This window comes from Lipophrys pholis, assembly GCF_963383615.2.
Source record: "Lipophrys pholis genome assembly, chromosome: 18".
In the NCBI taxonomy this organism is placed as follows: Eukaryota; Metazoa; Chordata; class Actinopteri; order Blenniiformes; family Blenniidae; genus Lipophrys; species Lipophrys pholis.
This window is the reverse complement of record NC_137646.1, coordinates 13,179,083-13,205,699: the sequence shown is the minus strand read 5'-3', so window position 1 is coordinate 13,205,699 and position 26,617 is coordinate 13,179,083. Positions and strand designations below refer to the sequence as shown.

The 26,617-nt window shown below is 42.3% G+C and overlaps 1 protein-coding gene across 1 annotated transcript; it reads right to left on the bottom strand.

Annotated features, from left to right (window-relative positions):
* Positions 1-521: 521 nt before the first annotated feature.
* LOC308123422 (uncharacterized protein) lies at positions 522-10,143 on the bottom strand. The gene is made up of 22 exons (XM_080485914.1): positions 10,028-10,143; positions 9,745-9,936; positions 9,525-9,620; positions 9,273-9,417; positions 8,569-9,149; positions 8,286-8,477; positions 8,066-8,161; positions 7,814-7,958; positions 7,254-7,690; positions 6,971-7,162; positions 6,751-6,846; positions 6,499-6,643; positions 5,816-6,375; positions 5,533-5,724; positions 5,313-5,408; positions 5,061-5,205; positions 4,744-4,937; positions 4,461-4,652; positions 4,241-4,336; positions 3,989-4,133; positions 3,704-3,868; positions 522-3,595 (listed from the first exon to the last, which is right to left on the bottom strand). The coding sequence occupies exons 1-22, from the start codon at positions 10,136-10,138 to the stop codon at positions 3,552-3,554; spliced, it is 4,257 nt and encodes a 1,418-aa protein (XP_080342040.1). The 5' UTR covers positions 10,139-10,143; the 3' UTR covers positions 522-3,551.
* Between the last annotated feature and the right edge of the window lie 16,474 nt (positions 10,144-26,617).

Genomic DNA, 26,617 nt, shown 5'->3' with positions numbered 1-26,617 from the left:
GTTTCAGTGTGTTTGACTCTATGATTTCTTCAGCTGATTGCTGATGCTGAGTGGTCGGAGGGTTTATCCATTTTTTGCTTGAGACATTTTTTGCCCTGAACTAACTGTTCAGATATGTTCACGTGCAGGGCACACAGTGGTTTTCAATGTCTCAGAAATACACGAGTCAGCATTTAATTTATTTAAGTCACAAAGCTGCACATTTTAAGCAATTACATTAAAGGCGCATCAGCCATTTCAAAATATTTAAAAAATTTACTATTCAAAAGTTTTCAAGTGTTGCAAGGATGCGGTCGTGTTGAATGTGAACATCCTGTTGGGGAAAAAAAAAGATTGGGAACCACTAGTTTATTCGATGGCAATCTTCCTCACATTGAATCTTCAGTCAGGCTTCAGGTTTGGGGTCCTTTCTCTGTGGTGTTTGCATGTTCTCTTGGTGCTTATATGTTTTTTCCCTCGTGTAATGTAATTTTCCCAAACGTCACTAATGGAGGAGGGACTCAAAAAAGCCAGACAGAGCAGGTGTCAAGACAAACACTGCTTTTATTAAAGATCAGGGAACACTCGGAAACACATGAACCCGAGGAAGTCAAAGAAACAGGATCACATGAACAGTGAACAGAGGGAAAAATACAGACAAAGTGGCAGCAAGACACAGAAATCAAGCTCCTACTATGATGTCGGGAACCATGAGTTGCTTGCAGTGAAGATGGCCCTCGAGGAGTGGCGACATTAGTTGGAAGGGGCTGAACAACCGTTTGTGGTTTGGACCGACCACAAGAACCTTGAGTATGTTTGCTCCACCAGGAGGCTGAATTCCAGACAGGCTCGCTGGGCACTATTTTTTGGTCGGTTCAAGTTCACACTCCCCTATTGCCCTGGATCTAGGAATGTGAAGCCTAAGGCCCTGTCCCGCCTGCACTCCAAGGAAGAGCCTTCCAGAGAACCTGAGACCATCCTGCCCAAGACCTGCCTAGTAGCCACTCTGACATGGGAAATCGAGAACCTCGTACAGAGTGCGCCTGACCAGTCGGACAATCCAGGTACTGGTCCACCCAAGACCCTCTTTGTCCCTAAATCTGTTCCCCCTTTCAGCTTCTCCAATGGGCTCACTCATCTCGCTTGACCTGCCATCCTGCAGCTGCCCGTACCCGGGGTGTCCTAAGGCAGAGGTTCTGGTGGGACATCATGGCGAACGACACTCGGGAGTTCGTCGCAGCCTGCCCTGTCTGTGCTCGTCAAAAGCCCTCGAACAAGCCCAGCCTCCATCCGACGTTAATACTACAATCTTAAATGTGGTTGATCGTTTCTCTAAGACTGCACATTTTATTGCCCAACCTAAACTTCCCTCTGCTAAGAAGACTGCTGAGATATTGGTCTCTCAGGTTTTCAGGATCCATGGAATACCTGTGGACATAGTGTCGGACCGAGGACCTCAGTTCACGTCAGAAGTGTGGAGGCTTTTCTGCAAGGCTCTGGGTGCCACCGTCAGTCTGACATCTGGGTTTCATCCACAGTCGAATGGTCAGACAGAACCAGTCCCTGGAAACCATGCTGAGATGTGTCACAGCAGAAAATCCCAAAGCCTGGAGTTCTCAGCTTCCATGGGTAGAATATGCACACAACTCATTGACTAACTATTCCTCTGGCTTGTCGCCCTTCCAGTGCACCCTGGGGTACCAGCCACCATTTTTTCCATCTCAGGAAGAGGAGATTGCGGTTCCATCTATTCAGGCCTTCATCAGAAGATGTGAGACGACTTGGAAGAGGGCTAGGGCATCTCTGATCCGGTCTACTCAGAGGATGGAACAGCAGGCTAATCGCAGACGCACTCCCGCGCCAGTGTATACGCCAGGTCAAAAGGCTTGGCTCTGAGCAAAAGATCTTCCTCTGAAGGTGGAATCCAGGAAGCTAGCACCACGTTTTGTGGGACCATTTGCGGTGCAGAGGACCGTCAACTCCAGTTCTGTGCGGCTCAAACTTTCTGCTTCCATGAAGATCCATCCGATCTTCCATGTATCCCAAATCAAACCTGTTATAGAGAGCACTCTGGTCCCTCCTGTCTGTCCCCCTCCACCACCCAGGATGGTGGATGATGCACCAGCTTACACAGTAAGACACCTATTGGATGTGTGCCAACGGGGACGTGGACTTCAGTTTGTGGTGGATTAGGAGGGATATGGTCCTGAAGAACGCAGTTGGGTTCCCCGTCGCCAAATTCTGGGCCCAAAGCTGATCCGGGACCTGAGAAGACGATGTCCAGAACGTTTTACTGGTGCACCTGGAGGTGCACATAGAGGGGAGCGTACTGTCATGACCGCCACCTCTGGCTCTACCTCGTGCCAGTGTTTTTCAATTCCCTGTGGGCCTGAATAGTTACTTTTGAGCATTACCTTAGGAGTGGTATAGTTTCTGTGTTGTACTTTGGTTCCGATTTTTTCCCATCTTGGAGTATTTGATTAGTTTGGCAGTTTCTTAGTTTGTTAGTGTTTGCTCAGTACTTCAGTCACCCCTTCCCCTCTTTTTGTTCTCCGTCTTCTTACTTATCTTCTTGTAACAGCTAAGCTATCTTGTTTTTTGAGTTGAGTCCCTTGAAACCTTTTATTTATTGAAGTACTCTTGAGAGAACGCCTTGTACCGTGTCTCGGTCCGCACCTGAGTCTCTGAGTGTGAATCGTGACAAGTACCCTCAACACAGGAAAGAACACAGTAGAACAAGACGCAGAACTCAAGCCCAAGAACCACTGCTTTCACCAGGTGAAGACACTCAGGCTGATGAAACACATCAAGGCAGGGAACAATCATTAGACATGAATAGGGGAAGTCAAGGAGGTTGAAATAAGAGTGTGAGGATTGAAAATAAAACAGGACACAGACATGACAGTAATATGTGTGCTGTAACACCTATGACCCCAAAATTGCACACACAAAAAATTCTAAATGCTTGGTACAGGATTGGCATGTTAAAATCGCAATACATATGATCAGACAATATAGTCGCAGCACAAAATTGACTTTGTTTAATAACTTAATTTTTTTTTTTTTAAAGTAACAAAATCTTCATTGTTTCAGAATGCTGTGTGCAAAAATGAGCTTTAGTAATATTTGGTTTCATATGGAGCACTTTATGTGTCCCTGTCCTTCTGCATTTATTCTTGCACAACTACACACTTCATAAATATTAGCCAGTGATGGCTTCATTGTAGAGTCACAGCAAAGTAACAAAATACACAACAAAAAAATACTACAATAAGATATAATGTTAAAATTCATGTCTGACTTTTCGAGACAACATTACAAGGAACAGCGTGAACAGTTTGTCTGAAAAGACAAGATAGCAGATATAGTGCACACACAAAAAATGTCTCACTTCATTATTCAGCAGTACATCATTCACTGTGTTGGCATCTCAATTCAACATTAATCCTACCAATCGTGCTCATACTGGTAAAGTAAACCTCTTTTTCAATTTGTGGGAGTTTGAATTCAGTTGGACATGTGTAGAAATAAGGTTATTATTTGTCCATGATGCATGACGGCTTTCATTCTCCTCAGAGCATGGCCAAACCCACGACAACCAAAGTGATGAGCAGAGCTAAAAGGGAAGAAAGAGCAGAATATGAGAAATCGCACACTTAACATTTTCCAACGTGAGGCCATTTTTTCATACAACTGGTAAAGTAATCTTGTGTCTAATGCTTACATTGCATGAGTGAATAGTGGACAGTAACTCCATGAGCAGTGGTTGCTGGGGAGGCGGTGGTATTGGTAGAGTTGTTAACCATGTTGGTCACAGTTGCATTTGCATTAGCAAGGTTTACAATATTGGTTGTGACTCTGGCCGTTGGGGCTCCCAGATCCCCAGAAGCTGTGAAATCAAACAAGGTAGAAAAGCTCACAAGAACGTTTCAAGTACATCTCAAACCATTCATGTATTATCTGTGATCGCTCCTGTGACAAACCAATGAAAAACTACTTTTTAACTTACAGGCATTGAAAGACCCAGTAATGATCGAGGTTGAGAAGCTTGTTGTTCTTGTCATTCTGGTTGTTATAGATGATGGGATTCTGGCCGAAAAGGTGCACTGGATTGTTCTTCCATTGATTCTTCCCCTCACATTGTTCACGTCCAGCTGCAAAAGACCACATGGGAGATGGTGAGTCTTCAAATCTTGGAATTAAATGTAAATTCTGGTAGCTTTGATGGAGATTTGTCCTGCAGCAGGTCATCAGAACTCACCGGTGTTCTAGTCAACATGTCATTGTTTAACAAAGCGCCGAAGAACTGAACCGCACCGTTGTTGTTTGCGCAGATGTAGGCTGTGTCGTTGCCTCCCTGTAGTGCAAAACCAGAAATGACAATTCCTCTATGATTTAATTTCAACTTTTAAGTGAACTATATGTGAGGTTGGGTTCATGGTCATTTCTTGGCCAAGACTAGGAGAAATAACTTGACATACCAGCATAGTGTCGAGTGACAGCACGGTACCAAGGAAGCCGTCTGACTCTCCTGAAAGCTCAAATTCAAAGTCTTGACCATTCTGCTGATTGGCAGAAACAAAGAAACATGATCCTGGTGTGGACGGGTCGCAGTCGCTGGGTTCAGACGCACAGAGTCGGCTGGATCCACAACCAGACCTTGAGGGAGCCGCCTACAAGAAAGAGAGTATGGGATACTTTGATTATAGTGAAGTAACTTTACTATTGTATTCTGAATTGTTTGTGGGGTTTTTTATCACTCACTGTAAGATTTTCCACTGTGGTGTTGGCTACAAATGGTGCCATTGTGGGGGTTGTGTTGTTCCCTCCTGTTGTCATGTTCCCCGCTGTCATGTTCCCTGATGTCATGTTCCCTGATGTCACAGTTGTGTTCGCATCAGCAAGGTTTGCAACATTAGTTGTGACTCTGGCCATCGGGGCTCCCAGATCCCCAGAAGCTGTGAAATCAAACAAGGTAGAAAAGATCATAGGAATGTTTCAAGCACATTTCAAACCATTCATGTATTCTCTGTGATCGCTCCTGTGAGGTAGCAATGAAAAACTATTTCATTTTAACTTACAGGCATTGAAAGACCCAGTAATGATCGAGGTTGAGAAGCTTGTTGTTGTTGTCATACTGGTCATAGCAGACGATGGGATTCTGGCCGAAAAGGTGCACTGGATTGTTCTTCCATTGATTCTTCCCCTCACATTGTTCACATCCAGCTGCAAAAGACCACATGGGAGATGGTGAGTCTTCAAATCTTGGAATTAAATGTAAATGCTGGTGGCTTTGATGGAGATTTGTCCTGCAGCAGGTCATCAGAACTCACCGGTGTTCTAGTCAACATGTCATTGTTTAACAAAGCGCTGAAGAACTGAACCGCACCGTTGTTGTTTGCGCAGATGTAGGCTGTGTCGTTGCCTCCCTGTAGTGCAAAACCAGAAACGACAATTCCTCTATGATTTAATTTCAACTTTTAAGTGAACTATATGTGAGGTTTGGCTCATGGTCATTTCTTGGCCAAGACTAGAAGAAATAACTTGACATACCAGCATAGTGTCGAGTGACAGCACGGTACCGAGGAAGCCGTCTGACTCTCCTGAAAGCTCAAATTCAAAGTCTTGACCATTCTGCTGATTGGCAGAAACAAAGAAACATGATCCTGGTGTGGACGGGTCGCAGTCGCTGGGTTCAGACGCACAGAGTCGGCTGGATCCACAACCAGACCTTGAGGGAGCCGCCTACAAGAAAGAGAGTATGGGATACTTTGATTATAGTGAAGTAACTTTACTATAGTACTCTGAACTGTTTGTGGGGTTTTTTATCTCTCACTGTTAGATTTTCCACTGTGGTGTTGGCTACAAATGGTGCCATCGTGGGGGTTGTGTTGTTCCCTCCTGTTGTCATGTTCCCCCCTGCTGTCATGTTGCCTCCTGCTGTCATGTTGCCTCCTGCTGTCATGTTCCCAGCTGTCATGTTCCCAGCTGTCATGTTCCCTGCTGTCATGTTCCCCCCTGCTGTCATGTTGCCTCCTGCTGTCATGTTCCCAGCTGTCATGTTCCCAGCTGTCATGTTCCCTGCTGTCATGTTCCCCCCTGCTGTCATGTTGCCCCCTGCTGTCATGTTGCCTCCTGCTGTCATGTTGCCTCCTGCTGTCATGTTCCCTCCTGCTGTCAAGTTCCCCGCTGTCAAGTTCCCCGCTGTCATATTGCCTCCTGCTGTCATGTTCCCTGCTGTCATGTTGCCTCCTGCTGTCATGTTCCCAGCAGTCATGTTCCCAGCAGTCATGTTCCCAGCAGTCATGTTCCCTGATGTCACAGTTGCGCTCGCATTAGCAAGGTTTACAACATTAGTTGTGACTCTGGCCATCGGGGCTCCCAGATCCCCAGAAGCTGTGAAATCAAACAAGGTAGAAAAGATCACAAGACTGTTTCAAGCACATTTCAAACCATTCATGTATTCTCTGTGATCCCTCCTGTGACAAACCAATGAAAAACTATTTCATTTTAACTTACAGGCATTGAAAGACCCAGTAATGATCGAGGTTGAGAAGCTTGTTGTTGTTGTCATACTGGTCATAGCAGACGATGGGATTCTGGCCGAAAAGGTGCACTGGAGTGTTCTTCCATTGATTCTTCCCCTCACATTGTTCACATCCAGCTGCAAAAGACCACATGGGAGATGGTGAGTCTTCAAATCTTGGAATTAAATGTAAATGCTGGTGGCTTTGGGTGAGATTTGTCTTGCAGCAGGTCATCAGAACTCACCGGTGTTCTAGTCAACATGTCATTGTTTAACAAAGTGCTGAAGAACTGAACCGCACCGTTGTTGTTTGCGCAGATGTAGGCTGTGTCGTTGCCTCCCTGTAGTGCAAAACCAGAAATGACAATTCCTCTATGATTTAATTTCAACTTTTAAGTGAACTATATGTGAGGTTTGGCTCATGGTCATTTCTTGGCCAAGACTAGAAGAAATAACTTGACATACCAGCATAGTGTCGAGTGACAGCACGGTACCGAGGAAGCCGTCTGACTCTCCTGAAAGCTCAAATTCAAAGTCTTGACCATTCTGCTGATTGGCAGAAACAAAGAAACATGATCCTGGTGTGGACGGGTCGCAGTCGCTGGGTTCAGACGCACAGAGTCGGCTGGATCCACAACCAGACCTTGAGGGAGCCGCCTACAAGAAAGAGAGTATGGGATACTTTGATTATAGTGAAGTAACTTTACTATTGTATTCTGAATTGTTTGTAGGGTTTTTTATCACTCACTGTAAGATTTTCCACTGTGGTGTTGGCTACAAATGGTGCCATCGTGGGGGTTGTGTTGTTGCCTCCTGCTGTCATGTTCCCTGCTGTCATGTTGCCTCCTGCTGTCATGTTCCCTCCTGCTGTCATGTTCCCAGCTGTCATGTTGCCCCCTGCTGTCATGTTGCCTCCTGCTGTCATGTTCCCAGCAGTCATGTTCCCCGCTGTCATGTTCCCTGATGTCATGTTGCCTCCTGCTGTCATGTTCCCAGCAGTCATGTTCCCAGCAGTCATGTTCCCTGATGTCATGTTGCCTCCTGCTGTCATGTTCCCAGCAGTCATGTTCCCCGCTGTCATGTTCCCAGCAGTCATGTTCCCTGATGTCACAGTTGCGCTCGCATTAGCAAGGTTTACAACATTAGTTGTGACTCTGGCCATCGGGGCTCCCAGATCCCCAGAAGCTGTGAAATCAAACAAGGTAGAAAAGATCACAAGAATGTTTCAAGCACATTTCAAACCATTCATGTATTCTCTGTGATCGCTCCTGTGACAAACCAATGAAAAACTATTTCATTTTAACTTACAGGCATTGAAAGACCCAGTAATGATCGAGGTTGAGAAGCTTGTTGTTGTTGTCATACTGGTCATAGCAGACGATGGGATTCTGGCCGAAAAGGTGCACTGGATTGTTCTTCCATTGATTCTTCCCCTCACATTGTTCACATCCAGCTGCAAAAGACCACATGGGAGATGGTGAGTCTTCAAATCTTGGAATTAAATGTAAATGCTGGTGGCTTTGATGGAGATTTGTCCTGCAGCAGGTCATCAGAACTCACCGGTGTTCTAGTCAACATGTCATTGTTCAACAAAGCGCTGAAGAACTGAACCGCACCGTTGTTGTTTGCGCAGATGTAGGCTGTGTCGTTGCCTCCCTGTAGTGCAAAACCAGAAACAACAATTCTTCTATGATTTAATTTCAACTTTTAAGTGAACTATATGTGAGGTTTGGCTCATGGTCATTTCTTGGCCAAGACTAGAAGAAATAACTTGACATACCAGCATAGTGTCGAGTGACAGCACGGTACCGAGGAAGCCGTCTGACTCTCCTGAAAGCTCAAATTCAAAGTCTTGACCATTCTGCTGATTGGCAGAAACAAAGAAACATGATCCTGGTGTGGACGGGTCGCAGTCGCTGGGTTCAGACGCACAGAGTCGGCTGGATCCACAACCAGACGTTGAGGGAGCCGCCTACAAGAAAGAGAGTATGGGATACTTTGATTATAGTGAAGTAACTTTACTATAGTATTCTGAACTGTTTGTGGGTTTTTTTATCTCTCACTGTTAGATTTTCCACTGTGGTGTTGGCTACAAATGGTGCCATTGTGGGGGTTGTGTTGTTCCCTCCTGTTGTCATGTTCCCTCCTGTTGTCATGTTCCCCCCTGCTGTCATGTTCCCAGCTGTCATGTTCCCAGCTGTCATGTTCCCTGCTGTCATGTTCCCAGCTGTCATGTTGCCCCCTGCTGTCATGTTGCCCCCTGCTGTCATGTTCCCTCCTGCTGTCATGTTCCCCGCTGTCATGTTGCCTCCTGCTGTCATGTTCCCTGCTGTCATGTTGCCTCCTGCTGTCATGTTCCCAGCAGTCATGTTCCCCGCTGTCATGTTCCCAGCAGTCATGTTCCCTGATGTCATGTTGCCTCCTGCTGTCATGTTCCCAGCAGTCATGTTCCCCGCTGTCATGTTCCCAGCAGTCATGTTCCCTGATGTCATGTTGCCTCCTGCTGTCATGTTCCCAGCAGTCATGTTCCCCGCTGTCATGTTCCCAGCAGTCATGTTCCCTGATGTCACAGTTGCGCTCGCATTAGCAAGGTTTACAACATTAGTTGTGACTCTGGCCATCGGGGCTCCCAGATCCCCAGAAGCTGTGAAATCAAACAAGGTAGAAAAGATCACAAGAATGTTTCAAGCACATTTCAAACCATTCATGTATTCTCTGTGATCGCTCCTGTGACAAACCAATGAAAAACTATTTCATTTTAACTTACAGGCATTGAAAGACCCAGTAATGATCGAGGTTGAGAAGCTTGTTGTTGTTGTCATACTGGTCATAGCAGACGATGGGATTCTGGCCGAAAAGGTGCACTGGATTGTTCTTCCATTGATTCTTCCCCTCACATTGTTCACATCCAGCTGCAAAAGACCACATGGGAGATGGTGAGTCTTCAAATCTTGGAATTAAATGTAAATGCTGGTGGCTTTGATGGAGATTTGTCCTGCAGCAGGTCATCAGAACTCACCGGTGTTCTAGTCAACATGTCATTGTTTAACAAAGCGCTGAAGAACTGAACCGCACCGTTGTTGTTTGCGCAGATGTAGGCTGTGTCGTTGCCTCCCTGTAGTGCAAAACCAGAAACGACAATTCCTCTATGATTTAATTTCAACTTTTAAGTGAACTATATGTGAGGTTTGGCTCATGGTCATTTCTTGGCCAAGACTAGAAGAAATAACTTGACATACCAGCATAGTGTCGAGTGACAGCACGGTACCGAGGAAGCCGTCTGACTCTCCTGAAAGCTCAAATTCAAAGTCTTGACCATTCTGCTGATTGGCAGAAACAAAGAAACATGATCCTGGTGTGGACGGGTCGCAGTCGCTGGGTTCAGACGCACAGAGTCGGCTGGATCCACAACCAGACCTTGAGGGAGCCGCCTACAAGAAAGAGAGTATGGGATACTTTGATTATAGTGAAGTAACTTTACTATAGTACTCTGAACTGTTTGTGGGTTTTTTTATCTCTCACTGTTAGATTTTCCACTGTGGTGTTGGCTACAAATGGTGCCATTGTGGGGGTTGTGTTGTTCCCTCCTGTTGTCATGTTCCCTCCTGTTGTCATGTTCCCCCCTGCTGTCATGTTCCCAGCTGTCATGTTCCCAGCTGTCATGTTCCCTGCTGTCATGTTCCCCCCTGCTGTCATGTTGCCCCCTGCTGTCATGTTCCCCGCTGTCATGTTCCCTCCTGCTGTCATGTTCCCTGCTGTCATGTTCCCTGCTGTCATGTTCCCCGCTGTCATGTTGCCTCCTGCTGTCATGTTCCCTGCTGTTATGTTGCCTCCTGCTGTCATGTTCCCCGCTGTCATGTTCCCAGCAGTCATGTTCCCTGATGTCACAGTTGCGCTCGCATTAGCAAGGTTTACAACATTAGTTGTGACTCTGGCCATCGGGGCTCCCAGATCCCCAGAAGCTGTGAAATCAAACAAGGTAGAAAAGATCACAAGACTGTTTCAAGCACATTTCAAACCATTCATGTATTCTCTGTGATCCCTCCTGTGACAAACCAATGAAAAACTATTTCATTTTAACTTACAGGCATTGAAAGACCCAGTAATGATCGAGGTTGAGAAGCTTGTTGTTGTTGTCATACTGGTCATAGCAGACGATGGGATTCTGGCCGAAAAGGTGCACTGGAGTGTTCTTCCATTGATTCTTCCCCTCACATTGTTCACATCCAGCTGCAAAAGACCACATGGGAGATGGTGAGTCTTCAAATCTTGGAATTAAATGTAAATGCTGGTGGCTTTGATGGAGATTTGTCCTGCAGCAGGTCATCAGAACTCACCGGTGTTCTAGTCAACATGTCATTGTTTAACAAAGTGCTGAAGAACTGAACCGCACCGTTGTTGTTTGCGCAGATGTAGGCTGTGTCGTTGCCTCCCTGTAGTGCAAAACCAGAAATGACAATTCCTCTATGATTTAATTTCAACTTTTAAGTGAACTATATGTGAGGTTTGGCTCATGGTCATTTCTTGGCCAAGACTAGAAGAAATAACTTGACATACCAGCATAGTGTCGAGTGACAGCACGGTACCGAGGAAGCCGTCTGACTCTCCTGAAAGCTCAAATTCAAAGTCTTGACCATTCTGCTGATTGGCAGAAACAAAGAAACATGATCCTGGTGTGGACGGGTCGCAGTCGCTGGGTTCAGACGCACAGAGTCGGCTGGATCCACAACCAGATCTTGAGGGAGCCGCCTACAAGAAAGAGAGTATGGGATACTTTGATTATGGTGAAGTAACTTTGCAATAGTATATTGAACTGTTTGTGGGGCTTTTTATCACTCACTGTTAGATTTTCCACTGTGGTGTTGGCTACAAATGGTGCCATTGTGGGGGTTGTGTTATTCCCTCCTGCTGTCATGTTCCCCCCTGCTGTCATGTTCCCTGCTGTCATGTTGCCCCCTGCTGTCATGTTGCCCCCTGCTGTCATGTTGCCTCCTGCTGTCATGTTGCCCCCTGCTGTCATGTTCCCTCCTACTGTCATGTTCCCTCCTGCTGTCATGTTCCCCGCTGTCATGTTCCCCGCTGTCATATTGCCTCCTGCTGTCATGGTCCCTGCTGTCATGTTGCCTCCTGCTGTCATGTTGCCTCCTGCGGTCATGTTCCCTGCTGTCATGTTCCCTCCTGCTGTCATGTTCCCCGCTGTCATGTTGCCTCCTGCTGTCATGTTCCCCTCTGTCATGTTCCCCGCTGTCATGTTCCCAGCAGTCATGTTCCCAGCAGTCATGTTCCCAGCAGTCATGTTCCCCGCTGTCATGTTGCCTCCTGCTGTCATGTTGCCTCCTGCTGTCATGTTCCCCGCTGTCATGTTTCCACCTGTCATGTTCCCACCTGTCATGTTCCCTCCTGCTGTCGTGTTCCCACCTGTCGTGTTCCCTGCAGTCATGTTCCCCGCAGTCATGTTCCCCGCAGTCATGTTCCCCGCTGTCATGTTCCCCGCTGTCATGTTTCCCTCTGTCATGTTTCCACCTGTCATGTTTCCAACTGTCATGTTTCCACCTGTCATGTTCCCAGCAGTCATGTTCCCCGCTGTCATGTTGCCTCCTGCTGTCATGTTGCCTCCTGCTGTCATGTTCCCCGCTGTCATGTTCCCCGCTGTCATGTTCCCACCTGTCATGTTTCCACCTGTCATGTTCCCACCTGTCATGTTCCCTCCTGCTGTCGTGTTCCCACCTGTCGTGTTCCCTGCAGTCATGTTCCCCGCAGTCATGTTGCCCGCTGTCATGTTCCCCACTGTCATGTTCCCCGCTGTCATGTTTCCCTCTGTCATGTTTCCACCTGTCATGTTTCCAACTGTCATGTTTCCACCTGTCATGTTTCCTGCAGTCATGTTTCCCGCTGTCATGTTTCCCGCTGTCATGTTGCCTGATGTCATGTTCCCTGAAGTGGTGTTGGTGATGTTCTGTGCTCCGGTTGATGTGCTGTTTTGACCGTAGGTACCCAGGAACCCCCAGGAGAGCATTGCCAACAGGACCGTGAGGACCAGTCTCCTATCCATGTCTAGAGAGATTGAAATCATGGAGTTAATTAAGCTGTAAGTAGCTGTGTAGTGATAGAAAACAATTTGTAATAAGGAAAGAAATGACTGATGTCCAGTATCCAACATGATTTCATGGTAATAAGTCATTCACAAGTGAGTTACTTTGGTTCTGGATGGAAGGGTTTAAGTTATCAAACTTTCAAATGAACATAAATCCTCCAGGTCTTGATTATAATCCTTTGATGGGCCTCTGTAGTACCATTGGCGAGGACGACAAGCTCCTGAATTCAATCACATTTTTATCTTATTCCTCTGTCCTTTGCTTCAGTCTGGCCTGGTGTACTGTATGTTAAAATGCAGGAATACTCTGCCTCGCAGTCTGCTCAGTTGTGAACAAACACAGTGAATTCTGTATAGATGAGGAAACAACTTTTTCAAAAGTCCCGACTAAAACTGAAACATTCCTTCTCTGTTCATTCTGGTCCGATATGGACAATATTTAACTTCCAATTGTTTAACTCTAGGTTTTTTTCATTTCATTTATTGATTTAAAAGGGATAATGTAAAATTTAAACATAAATGTTGCCATTTTATGCATTGTACCAGATTTAGCCGGAGGCTTTTTCGCATCTGCAGTCCCGTGGCAAGTAAAAGACAAGCCATACATAAAGACATTCACAGGACAATGTTTAAGACACAGAGACGCATACCAAGACATGAAACAACACTAAAAAATAAAATTACCCTGACTTATCCCTGCCCACCCCCCACATCAACCAGACAAGACAACATTAGAAATACTAAAATATGGCCAGTACTGGATCAAAGAGAAACATGGCATTGATCAGTGAGTGCAGTGCTGGCTACTTTTCAGATGTTTCTTAATCTCAGCTTTAAAGCCCTTGTTGGTGGAACATGTCCTTATAGCGTGGGGCAGCTTGTTCCACTGTGTAGTGGCCTTCACTGCAAAAGCTGACTGTCCAAAAGTGGAACAGCGGATTGGTATAATGCAATCGTGCAAAGAAGCAACTCTCGTTGATCTTATTGAATTTATAGAGCGCTGGTCGACAAAATTCGGTCATAAACAGTTTGTATACATTGTTTCCTTCTACACGGACTTTGTAGCAATTTAAATATTTCCACTGTGGATGATTGATTGATTGATTGATTGAAATGTTTATTTCGAATAAGGTACAAAAACAATAATAAAAAAAGAAAAGAAAATTAACAACAAAGTTTTCCTCTCAGTAAATAAATAAATGAATAACAGTAATAATAATATAATATAAATCAAGAAAAACATTGTCAGATGAGTATTCGAAAAGGAGTGAGAAGAAGTAAAAACTTATTTACTCTCACCCCTTGTCACAAGTAAATAATATAATTACTTCCTTCCATCTCTTACATACATACATAGATACACACACACACACGTGTCCTGTGCAGTACATAGAATATATATACATACACGTCCATTCATACATATCTACAGACATAAACACCTTGATCTTTCACATTATTGTTTACTTAATATTTAATATGTGTAGTTTTTCTGATCAAGTGTGGTATTATACACATCCTATTAACAATAATGGTAAAAGTACATTGAAAAAAAAAAATGCTTTGTTGTCATGTTGCTTACTGTCATATTCCCTCCGACATAAGGTGTGAAAGTTTGATTTTCCATCCGTGTTCTATATTCCTTTATCATGTGCAGGGTTTGCAGGGGAGATGGAGCCGATGCCAGCTCGCTATGGGCGAGGGCAGGATTCACCCTGAACGGGTCTCCAGTCTATGACGGGACGACCACACACACTCACATTCACACCTATTTGCATTCATGGGCTCCAATTAACCTCACATGTAAGTGGGAGAAAACCCACACACAAAATGCAAGCGCAACACAAACCGGTCAAGCACAATGTGGCCGAAACTGTTTTTACAAATAGAAAATCTTTCCATTAGTTCAGAAGAATTTATCTTCTTTTGTAGTTTTGCTTGTTGTTGTAAAATGTATTTACAGAATATACAAAAAAAACAAACACACAAAACAAACAATGTATTTTTGGTATTGCTTAGAATGACAAAGAAGGAATAACGATGATTTGCTAAATTAAGATATTATAATCAGATCACCTTCAATTAAAGTTGGATCAAGCACATTAACACGTTTATGTATATGAAGTACATTAAGACAGAAATACTACATGGAAATTAATCTTTAAAAGAAACTACTTACTGATATTGTTATGCAAAACTCTGTAAAAACGTTTAGGTTGAAAGCCAAAAAAGATCAAAAAACAAAGAAGAAGAGTAGTTCCCTCCTTGGTGTTGTGTAGGGAGCTTTAATGGCTGATGTGGGTTTTGTCCGTGACAGGCTTGACGTTCAAGTCATGAAAGCAGTTTAAGTGCCACTATTTAACAAAGAGGGATGGTTCAACATATCGTGATTAAAGAAAACAGAGGAGAAAATATTTTATGATTCCCACACAGCCATTCTTTAAAAGTCAGGGTGTGTACAAAGTAAACCAGGTTAGGCAGTGTTGCTTCAAAAACATTACTTCCTCATGCACTTCAAAAACCCAGGTGCTGGCATGATCTCAATGAACCAAACAAATAAATAGAAGGAATACAGCGAGGCATGCAGGGATGGACAACTGAGCAGCAAAAAGCAGTGAGGCCATGTAAAGGAACAGTGATGAGCAGTGAGGCCATGTACAGGAACAGTGAGGAACAGTGAGGCCATGTGAAGGAACAGCGAGGCCATGCAAAGGAACAGTGAGGAGCAGTGAGGCCATGTAAAGGAACAGTGATGAGCAGTGAGGCCATGTAAAGGAACAGTGAGGCCATGCAAAGGAACAGTGAGGAGCAGTGAGGCCATGTAAAGGAACAGTGAGGAGCATTGAGGCCATGTAAAGGAACAGTGAGGCCATGCAAAGGAACAGTGAGGAGCAGTGAGGCCATGTAAAGGAACAGTGAGGAGCATTGAGGCCATGTAAAGGAACAGTGAGGCCATGTAAAGGAACAGTGAGGAGCAGTGAGGCCATGTAAAGGAACAGTGAGGCCATATAGAGGAACAGTGAGGAACAGTGAGGCCATGTAATGAAACAGTGAGGAACAGTGAGGAACAGTGAGGCCATATAAAGGAACAGTGAGGCCATGCAATGAAACAGTGAGGAACAGTGAGGCCATGTAAAGGAACGGTGAGGAACAGTGAGGCCATGTAAAGGAACAGTGAGGACATGTAAAGGAGCAATGAGGAACAGTGAGGCCATGCAAAGGAACAGTGACGCCATGTAAAGGAACAGTGCGGTCATGTAAAGGAACAGTGCGGTCATGTAAAGGAACAGTGCGGTCATGTAAAGGAACAGTGACGCCATGTAAAGGAACTGTGCGGTCATGTAAAGGAACAGTGCGGTCATGTAAAAGAACGACGAGGAGCAGCGAAGCCATGTAAAGGAATGGCGAGGAACAGTGAGGCCATGTAAAGGAACAGTGAGGTCATGTAAAGGAATGGTGAGGAACAGTGAGGCCATGTAAAGGAACAGTGAGGTCATGTAAAGGAACAGTGTCACTATTTAAAAAAGACAGGAGATTGAATGTATCACAGTAAAAGACCATAGAATAGAAAATATCTTGTTTTTTCCGGCAGGGCAATTTTTTAAAGGCCAGGGTGTGTACAAATAAAACCAGGCCTGTCATTAGGTAGTGTGGCTTTCAAAAGCATTACTTCCTCATACACTTCGGAGGCCCATGAGTTTGCATTATCTCAGTGAACAAGACATTAAACCGAAGGAATACGGCGAGGCATGCAGTGATGTACAAGAGCAGTGAGGAACAGTGAGGCCATGTAAAGGAACAGTGAGGAGCAGTAAGGCCATGTGACGGAGCATTTCATTTGCATAGAAAATGACAAAGAAATTTAAGATTGTTATTACTTGTTATAATCTGACTAAAAACACTTATCAATGTCTGGTGTCGACCGCTCTATCAGTTGACAATACATCCTTTTTGCATTAAACTGCATCAAAACATGTCACAGTGTGTGTTAGTGGGTGTAAGCTGCAGTAGGTCTGAACTCAATACAAGGCACAAGACTCGTTACCCCAATAACAGGTTTGTCAGCAGCAGTGAAAGCACTCTGCTTGGTGTCAATATCTATTGTCTTCTTCTGCTTTTAACGTTTACCTGACTCCAATAATCCAACAGGCAAGTCTCAACAGCTCTGAACAGTCCCTCTATAATGATGGGCGAGTTAATTATGGGAACTAGCTGCACACATTATAAAGGACTTGTGTACGTTAATCCAAACAACCATTTCCTGTGGTCGCTTTAACATTTTTATATTTCTACTTTAAAATACATTTAACAATAGGAAATATTCATATATAATTTGCATTGTTTGTACATTTGTTTGATGTATTAAAGATCACGCACTTAATCTTCATCCAAAGCCAGTAGAAGTACAACCCAAATTCTCATAAAGTTTACATAATGCGTAAAACAAGATGATGATCTCAAATCCTGTGAACCAATATTTCCTCTATGATAAAACAGGTCACATATCACTAAAAAAGTTATATTTTAATCACTATTTCATGAGAAACATGATAATATCTTGAACATGTCAGGAAAAAGTTGACAAGATTGTAACCATGTCATTTGCATGAGCCGACATGAAGTAGCCATGAGGGATGTGTGACATCAGGTCAGTATTGATGGCTGGTCTGGGTTGGTCTTGGCTGGAATGCAGCCGGCTCAGGAGTTGGTACAGTTTCCTGATGAAAGCACTGGTGTTGATGTGAAAACCAGTTCACAGAAACAACAAGCCGATTTATGCAACGCCACCAGTAACGGCAGCTTCACCTGAGAAGAGGAGTTCAAAAAGAAAAATTTAAAATGTTTAGAACATAGCTCAGGTCAATGGCTGGAGATTATAATCGGTAACTAGAAAACTTTGCATGAAATCCGCCTGCATACTGCCATTTCTAAGTAAACTCACAAAGCAATAGCGCTGTCATTGTGTGAATGAGTGTCTCTGGGGGGGGGGGGAGGATATTAGGTATTTAGAATGATAACAGTAATAGTATAAAAGTATGAAAATCAGTGATAGTGATAGTTAAATAGTATAAACAACCAACAATAGTTAAAAAGAATCACCAAAGTATCAGTAATAGTTACAAAGTATCAATAAAGTAACAACAGCTAACGTGTATTAAAATAGCACCAGCAAGAGTTGAAATGTGTAATTCAAGTACCAGGAGTAGTCAAACGTTTCAATACATTACTAGTAATAGTTGAAAAGTATCAATAAATTACCAGTAATAGTTAGAAAATATCAATAAAGCACTAGTAATAGTTAAAAAAAGTATAATCAAACTAACTGGAATAGTTTCAAAAGTATCTATTAAGTATCAGTATTGGTTGAAAAGTCTCAATATAGTACTAGTAATAGTTGAAAACTATCAATAAAATACTAGTAATAGTTAAAAAAGTATAATCAAACTAACTGGAATAGTTTCAAAAGTGTCTATTAAGAATCAGTATTGGTTGAAAATTCTCAATATAGTACTAGTAATAGTTGAAAACTATCAATAAAGTACTAGTAATAGTTAAAAAAAAGTATAATCAAACTAACTGGAATAGTTTCAAAGGTATCTATTAAGTATCAGTATTGGTTGAAAAGTCTCAATATAGTACTAGTAATAGTTGAAAACTATCAATAAAGTACTAGTAATAGTTAAAAAAGTATAATCAAACTAACTGGAATAGTTTCAAAAGTGTCTATTAAGAATCAGTATTGGTTGAAAATTCTCAATATAGTACTAGTAATAGTTGAAAACTATCAATAAAGTACTAGTAATAGTTAAAAAAAAGTATAATCAAACTAACTGGAATAGTTTCAAAAGTATCTATTAAGTATCAGTATTGGTTGAAAAGTCTCAATATAGTACTAGTAATAGTTGAAAACTATCAATAAAGCATAAATAATAGTTAAAAAGTATCTATTAGGTATCAGTAATAGTGGCAGTAACGAGCTTGAGGTTGTTGGTTTCATGTGAGGACGTGATGAAGGCTGAAGGATTGCACCATGAGTGGAAACCAGAATAAGCTAATGTAGGAATAAAACGGTGTAATATGGATTTATTTCATCTTCATATTTGAATTATTTCACACTTTTTGTGAAAGACAGTTTACAATGGAAAGTCCTGCACATAAGCTGTTGTTTACGATCATTGTTTTTTGATTCTTTATTGTGTTCTTTGCATTTGCATTTCCGTTTCAGTTCTTGGTGCTTTGCCAACTTTAAGATGACCAATAAAGACTCCATCTAATCTGGGCTCTGGGTGATTAAAATAAATTTTCCGACCTTCTGCGAGTTATTTCCGCGTGTCAGACACAATCATAAAGTCGGTTTCTGGCAGAATACCTTTTGACGAAAGAGGGAAATTCCACTTTACATGGTTAGTCATTGTTAGAAGATTAAAAATAACATTGGTTGTGTTTATTTTCACTGATAATTACACGTATTTAAAAAGCAACGGCCAATGCAAAAGCTGCCGAAGAGCAGCACTGACCGTGAATCATGTGTCGACATGGGAGTGAACGCTGAGCCGTGAAACCTGTTTGGCGTGTTTTATTCATGAAACTGGTCTCGTGGTGTTTCGTGTTCTCATGTGATGAATCAGCGGAATGAGTATAAAGAACACATTTAACTGAGATGCAGTTTGGCAGCGCGCTGCGATGAGGATTACAACCTCGTTCCATGTATTTTGCCGTACCGGTTTTGGCACACCACAAAGGAATGATCGTTTGTCATTATAGTGGAGGCAGCTTTCACATTGTCATGTGCCTCTCGAATAAATTCCCCGTTGTCGGTGCTCATGCAGACGACAATGGAGGAAACGGTTGCTACACAAACAGATTCTGCACTTGGGCGCCGGTGTTGAGTGGGTAACGGACCGATTTCCAAACATGCATGGGGCTAAATTTAGCGCCGCCGTACCATTGATACCTCCACATTTTAGATTTCTGAGATGTGCTGTTCTACATTTCTGTAGAAAATAATCAAAAAGTACGATTGAATTGATAAACAAACCCACTCGACAAGCTATTTTACAATGTGAGAACACAACTTATTGATTATTTCTATAAATAACAGAGTTGTGCAAGTAAGTAGTTCTCACAACATTGTGAAATACATACATTGGGTGTTGCTCATATTTTCCTTAAATTCCTTTCAACCTTTGCTGTGTGATATCAGTCCCATTTAATCCCTGGGCCGTTCACGGTGACTAAAGAGGAGACATGACGTCAAACCTAAGCTGTCTTTTGCATCCTCGGACGCCCTTTATTGTGTGTCAGCATGCTTATGTGATGATACAGTCACGACAAGCATGCATTATGATAGAAAATAAACAAAAGAGCATCATTGTTAGCCTCGGATCCCCGATATGGCCTCAGACTGGCCGGAGAGCGGTTTGAGCAGTGAGAAAACAAGTCAGCTTTTTGGGTGGTCCACGTCTTTTTGTTTTATATTTTCCAAAAGTGCACAAAAGTGCATTGGCGGATTCGGGAGTGTGGCTTCTCCAGCAGCAGAACCCTGAATGATGGAAAATGGCGCCTTAAATACTGTTCAATCAACTGGGTGAAACCATTAAAACTCCATAGGTAATAAAAGTTAACCTTCGTGTCTCAAAACGAAGTTAAAATCCTCAACCAAAACCCTAAATATAAGTTAATACAAGAAAACCCATATTAGCAAATACATCTAAAAACCAAACACCTAAATACTAAACTAAATCCTAAATCCTTCTAAAAACTATGTTTAAAACTTGCTCCTCCTCTCGGTTCAGCCCGGAACCTTCTTTAGCAGTGTCTGTGCAAGGGGGAATCTTTTGCCTGGACAACGGACCGGAACACATGAGAAGAAGGTAAGTGAAGCTCTCCTCACACAACACACAACTCTCTCACCCACATCTTAAACCATTTCACAGCACACACATCAACAACTAAAAGAATCAGCCATTCTTAAATACACATATATTGCACAATGCTCAATTCAGCAATTAATTGTTGTGTTGCCTCCACAGATGGCTGGATCTACGGACGACAGAAAATTCAATAAATAAATTGAAAACAACAATTGTGTGCAAACTTATTTATATGTGCAAACAGCCTGATCTAAAAGTGCTGTGTGCTGCTCAAAGTGCTGGTGAACATTCAAAGTGCTGGAATAAAGTGCTGCGAGTGCTTAAATCAGGAACGAACTGCCTGTTACCATTAACAGACCGTAAATGCTCCAAATCAGTAAAGATAGGTTGGATTACTAGATTTGGCCTTAGTGCAATGAAGGAATCTTCATGGAAAAAGTCTGAATGGCAAAAACTACAACAGTGAAGGTGGTAGAGTTACTTTACCCTCGGTTTGTCTTAATAAGGGGCACATGGCTGTGATATTGTAGTTTAGCTACGACACATTAGCTGAAGTTGCATTTAGGCTCCGTTTACACAAGTGAAAGATGCATCATTTATACAATAAAGTTTCAGAAAAGTTGTGCTTTTACAGGTCAAGGTATTAAGAAATTGCTGAGAACAATGTAGTTCACATGCCAAAACCATCAAGTCCCAATTGATTGTTATGGTCCATATTAGGCCTCTTAAGACGTTACGTATCAGATCACAAACAGAGGCTTCAGTTAATTAAGGGAGTCTGAACAGGCTCAACCCTGGGCCTACTCTTAATAATATATATAGTTTTTGGATGAAACTGTGGTATATCCTAAGTTTTGCTTCTATGCTGATGACACTGTCATTATGGTGCATACACTCGTCATCCGTATGGACGAGGTTGTCTTGTTATTACAAGCTACAGAGCTCTGTTGTAAAGCAGATCGGTGGGTGTACATTGTTTACCTCACGTTGGATACAGGCTTAATGTGCCGTTCCTTTGCAGATGGACGTCTGTCATGTTGCTGAGACATTTTAGTGTGATAGTCAAGCTCCAAAGCTCACAGATGGCTCTGCTTGATTGCTTTCTAATACCGAGTCTTACACAGTAGTCCTTGCAACATGTTGTGACTATTGAAGTATTTCTGAGGGAGTCCCACAAGAGAAAAGTTAAGAGCAGGTTAATATTTGTCTTGGGATCTTTTGTATGCACTTGGAGACGTGAGCACAGTGTAAACAGACAGTTATCTTCATGGCGGCCAAGAAAGGAAAATATATTTAATCTGCACTGGTATAGATAATGAAAGAAATGTAATGGAAGCAGCTCCACAGTGTGCCTTTACAGAGCTAATGATGTCCAATTTGGATTAAAATCATCAAGGAACTTAATTTTTTTGGAGGTTTGTTTGCAGTGTTGAGCAGGACTATATTATACGGAGAAGACTTTGTGATATTTTGCCCCTCCTTTGTATGCTGATGATGTGGCTAGGACATTTCAAACACCTCAGAACAAACTGAGAGAGGCAACTAGAGAGTAATTGGTAATCAATTACTCAAGTTCAGAGCACTCGGTGAGGGACGTCAGTAGATTTCTGTGAGATCTTGCAGTACAAGGAACAACTGTTGGCATTTTCATCTGCCTCCATCAGTCTTGGAAAAAACTTGTTGCCACTTTTGCCAGTAAGACGCTCGTAACTGATCACAAGATAATAATGAAGTTCCTCAAAGGAGTTGTCGTCTGGGTTTTTAGTGTATGAGCTCATGCACTAATCTCATGTTTACTCAGTCATCCTGAAACACAACATGAAACTTGTTTTTTTTTTGTTGTGTGCATAGAATCAAGAGATGCGGAGCGAGAAATGACACCCAGATTTTGTGTTTCTATTAGTCTTTTCTCAGCAGTTTGAATGATTTTTTTCTTTAACAATATTTTTTATACATTTTAGTATAATAATAATATAATCTTCATGTAGGCTCAAATCTATGTCAATCCTTGTTAATAAATATATAAGGCATCGGCCTAAAATACATCCACCCTAGTTAAGACAAACAAGGGGGGGGGGGACACAGACAAAAAGAGGTTCATTTTGGGAATCAATGCATAACAGTTGATGATATTGTGGCTCTAACATTTTGTAAATACTGTAAAGATCCCAGACTCCCACACATGGAATGCAGTCCCCGATTATGTTGTGCCGTGACTTTATAGTCGGAGCAGCAGCATAAATCCAAAATTATAACATGTTTTTCCTAGTTAGGATGTTATAAAGCGACAAGTGATTTCTGTTGGTCATACCATCATCTGTTTAGCTTAGGATCCAGCTGAATTAAAAATAATGGCCAATACATTTACAGTGCTAGACCAACAACACTGCAATTTAAAAACGAGACCACATACTGTCAACATAGTCTTAGATTTACATTTCCAGCTGAGTGGTGAAACATTGGGGTCCATTTTGTTCTCTATGACTGGGGTGCACAATTCGGAACTGTATTGACTTGGTCTGATTACATACAGATACGTTCATAACGTCGGACCAGTCCTTTTGCCACTCTGAATCAACTTGGAATGTTTAAACCCCTCTCCCATGCTTCCTCTGTAGGCTGTGATGTCATAAGTGAGTTTACGTTAACGGCTCCGTAAAAAATTGTGACATGTTTCCTACCTTTGGAGAGAGAAAGAGCTTTTTCAACACGTGAAGTGGTGTTATTGACCTTTAATGTAGTGCCTATGGTCTCTAAATCCTGAATCTGTAGGAACCTGAAAAACTCTCCCTTGCAAAACAGTGTCGCGCCGCTAAACAAATCACCTCGTCTTGTAAGCTCTTTAAACCCAAGGTCATCCCAACCTGGCGGGAAGTCTGGATTACTTGATGTAGGGGTGAGAGGGGACGTTGGCTGAGCGTGGCCTTCAATAGCACGGACAAAACTCCACGCTCATACTCTAAAGTAACAGGATTAGTGCAAAAGTCAATGATAGAAACAGGGTTCTTCAGGAATAACAGATTTGGTAAAGGACACTCAGAAAGGGAAGATTCAATGTCAAGCAAAGCAACTTTACGACCTTATTTGATAGTAAAATAGGAATCATTTGCAAAGGGTCATAATAGTCTGAGTAGGATATTTATTTTAATAAGGGCAACCTTACCTACCCAAGAAAGGTAAAGGTGGGGCAACAGCGGTCTAGGTAAGCTTTTATAGTGTTCAATAGGGGAGGAAAGTTGGATTGATCCAATACAGGTATGATCCAATTTCTCAGGTAAAGAAAACCTGCAGGAGGATGTAGCTTTACTGGAGGCACATGTCAATGACCCAAGGGGCATGTCTTCAGATTTTTCCAAGTTAATTTTATATCCTGAAAAGGTTCCCAAAGTTAAAATTACTTTGATCAGACATGGAATGGAGATTTTGGGGTTGGACAAATGAATTAGTATGTCATCTGTATATAATGTAATTGTATGCTCCCTAAAGATACCAGATATTAAGGCCTTGTGCATTATTGCCTGTGCTATCTATATATATCAAAAAGCAAGGGGGTGAGTGGGTACAACATGAAACATTTGGAAACATTATCCACAGTAGCTCCATGAAGTTAGCATTAGAGGCGCTGGCTTACCTTTAAGGTGTATTAGTCATTCGTGTCAATAGTTTTGTTCGTTCAAAAATCAGTTTCTATCAAGAACTGCTGTTAGGCCCATTTCTGCATCTCCACTAAAACGACAGGAGTATGTACAGTTAAAAAAATAAATAAATCCAGGCCCCGTTTACAGGACGTTTAAAGTAAAAACAATGTCCATTTCCACGGAAATTTAAAAAAATGCTGAAAAAGGTGTATGTAGCGTGCAAAGGCCACAAGTTGGCAATGTTGTTTGATTTTATAATGAAACCACACACACACACACACACACACACACACACACACACACACACACACACACACACACACGAGTGCAAAGAACTATGTGAACGTTAACAATGGTGAGTACAGGGACCTTCGTATGGACAGACGACCGAATTGGATTGTTATTGCAGGTGATTGTCAACCAAACATCCACCAAGTGGTAATGGAGTCATGTGACTCTGGAGGCCACCATTGCTGTTATTGTCCGTCTTACTGCTCTTAAAAAGTTCTCCATCAGAGCACAAGCAAAGGCTTCTTTTAACTAAAGGAGTCCCCCCACGGCTCAACCCTGGTTCCACTTGTCTTTACAATATATACGCACTTTTTGGATAAAAATGGGGCACACCCTAAGTTTTGCTTCTGAGCTGATAACACGGTCATATACAAACATTCTCATCCAGTATAAAGTAGCTTGAGATGTTGTTTAGTTGTGTGGTGCTCTCGAATAACCAAAAATTTGAAATTGTATGACAAAAAAAAAAAGGGAGTAAACAGACATTTGTTGGACAGATGACAAAGTTGGATTGTTGTTACGGTGACTCTCAACTATTAAACTACCAAGTCCCAGAAGAACATGGCCATTGTTGTCTTTGTCCATCTAACCGGGCATGTGCAGAACTATTGACTACTGCTGAGGTGTGCATGTGCAGTGGCAGTGTTTCAGAAAAGTTGTGTTTTACCCAGTTTCCATTGACACAGAGTTGAAGCATTTTCAAAAAGTTACACCTGGGAGTTGTTTTCAAAAATTTGTATTTTCATTTACCATTGTCATGTAAACGGAAGCCCAAAACACAATGAAAGTTTTCCGTTTTCACTTGAAACTGAGAAACTAACTGATCCAAATTAGGAGTATGTGCCACCATTCGACTTTAACTGATGTAAGTTCAGCTGAACCTAATGACCTGCACAGCACCGGCCGTCATCATTGTGCTTTAAGAAAGTGATCGCTCTGTCTTCATGTCATTCAGTGTCACAGCAGAAACATGAGATCTCTTCCTATTTGCTCAAGGTTGGGGGTCAACCATATTTAAAACCATGGAAATCCAGCCCAGCTTGTTCATCCACATAAGTGCAGCTCTGTGTTGAGCTTCCTTGTTTTGATTACAGGAAAATATTTTTGGCAAGTGTGGTGGGGTTTTTTTTTTTTCCTCAAGAAATTCCTTCTAGAGTCATTCAAGTATTTCTATTCTATTTTATTCTATTTCTAAAATGGAAGCAAAAAAAAAAAAAACACAGCGTTGCATGTAAAATATTCTGTTTGAATGTAGTAGGCAGCAATGCTAACACACGGTGCTTTATCTCATTGTGTACTTATTAAATAATCCTCGTAGTGACTGCACGTTCCCACCGAGGAAAGCACGCATCTGTGTGAGCTGCCAGCAGCTGTTTGTCCTGGCAAAGTAACAAAACAAATACAGGACCAACATGTCGGCTGGAATTTGTTTATTGACGTAAACAAAACTACAAAAATAAATTTAAAAAAGACCCTTGACAGGGGAGTGGTGCCACATGAGTTCGGGGTTTCGGTGTGCATCCACACTTCATATATTGCATAACGTACGTGTCAATAGAGCTCCAGTAAAAAAGTAAATACATGATTTCACCGCATCCGTGTACCAAGGGACTAGAGACTGGTTTGCATTGAGCAGCACGGCAGGAGAAATGCTTTGGGAGTTGCTGAATCACTCACAAACCATTTGTTTATGTAGAGAATAAAGGGTATGATTTGAACTTGTGAGGTGATCTTGCAGCGCCATAAACAGGCCGGAGCAAATTTTTCATCTGTTACAAAAGACAAAGCAACAGGGCCAGGAACATATATGTAGATATATGTGTAATACTTTAATACACCTCTGGTGTAGGGATATCATAAAATCCAACAGCAAATTGTAGGACCAGTTGATATTGAACACACAACTGAACCAATATAAAGAAATGTATACAAAATAAATACACATAATATACATAATAAAGATTAAAAAAAGAAAGAAATATTCAAAGAATAATATATGCACCATTTTTACACCTGAAAAGAAGACAGTGTTATACAAAGTAAATCTGGAAAGGAAAAGAAATGTGCAAAACAAAGCATTTGGACCACAATGTTGTCATAGATAACTGATGTCTCTGCCTGCTGTAAGACTTTCTGTATGCGTACGGTAATCATCATCTTTCCAAGATGGCGGACATCGGGAGGCACTTGTACATTGACCATTGAAACTTGTAGC

Bases quoted from the DNA above. Each gene is read 5' to 3' on its own strand.
- LOC308123422 (XM_080485914.1), bottom strand. From the start codon at position 10,138: ATGACAGCAGGGGGGAACATGACAACAGGAGGGAACATGACAACAGGA. The intron at 8,478-8,568 runs GTGAGAGATAAA...TCTTTCTTGTAG, and splicing joins CCACAGTGGAAAATCTAACA to GCGGCTCCCTCAACGTCTGG. The intron at 7,959-8,065 runs GTGAGTTCTGAT...GGTCTTTTGCAG, and splicing joins ACATGTTGACTAGAACACCG to CTGGATGTGAACAATGTGAG.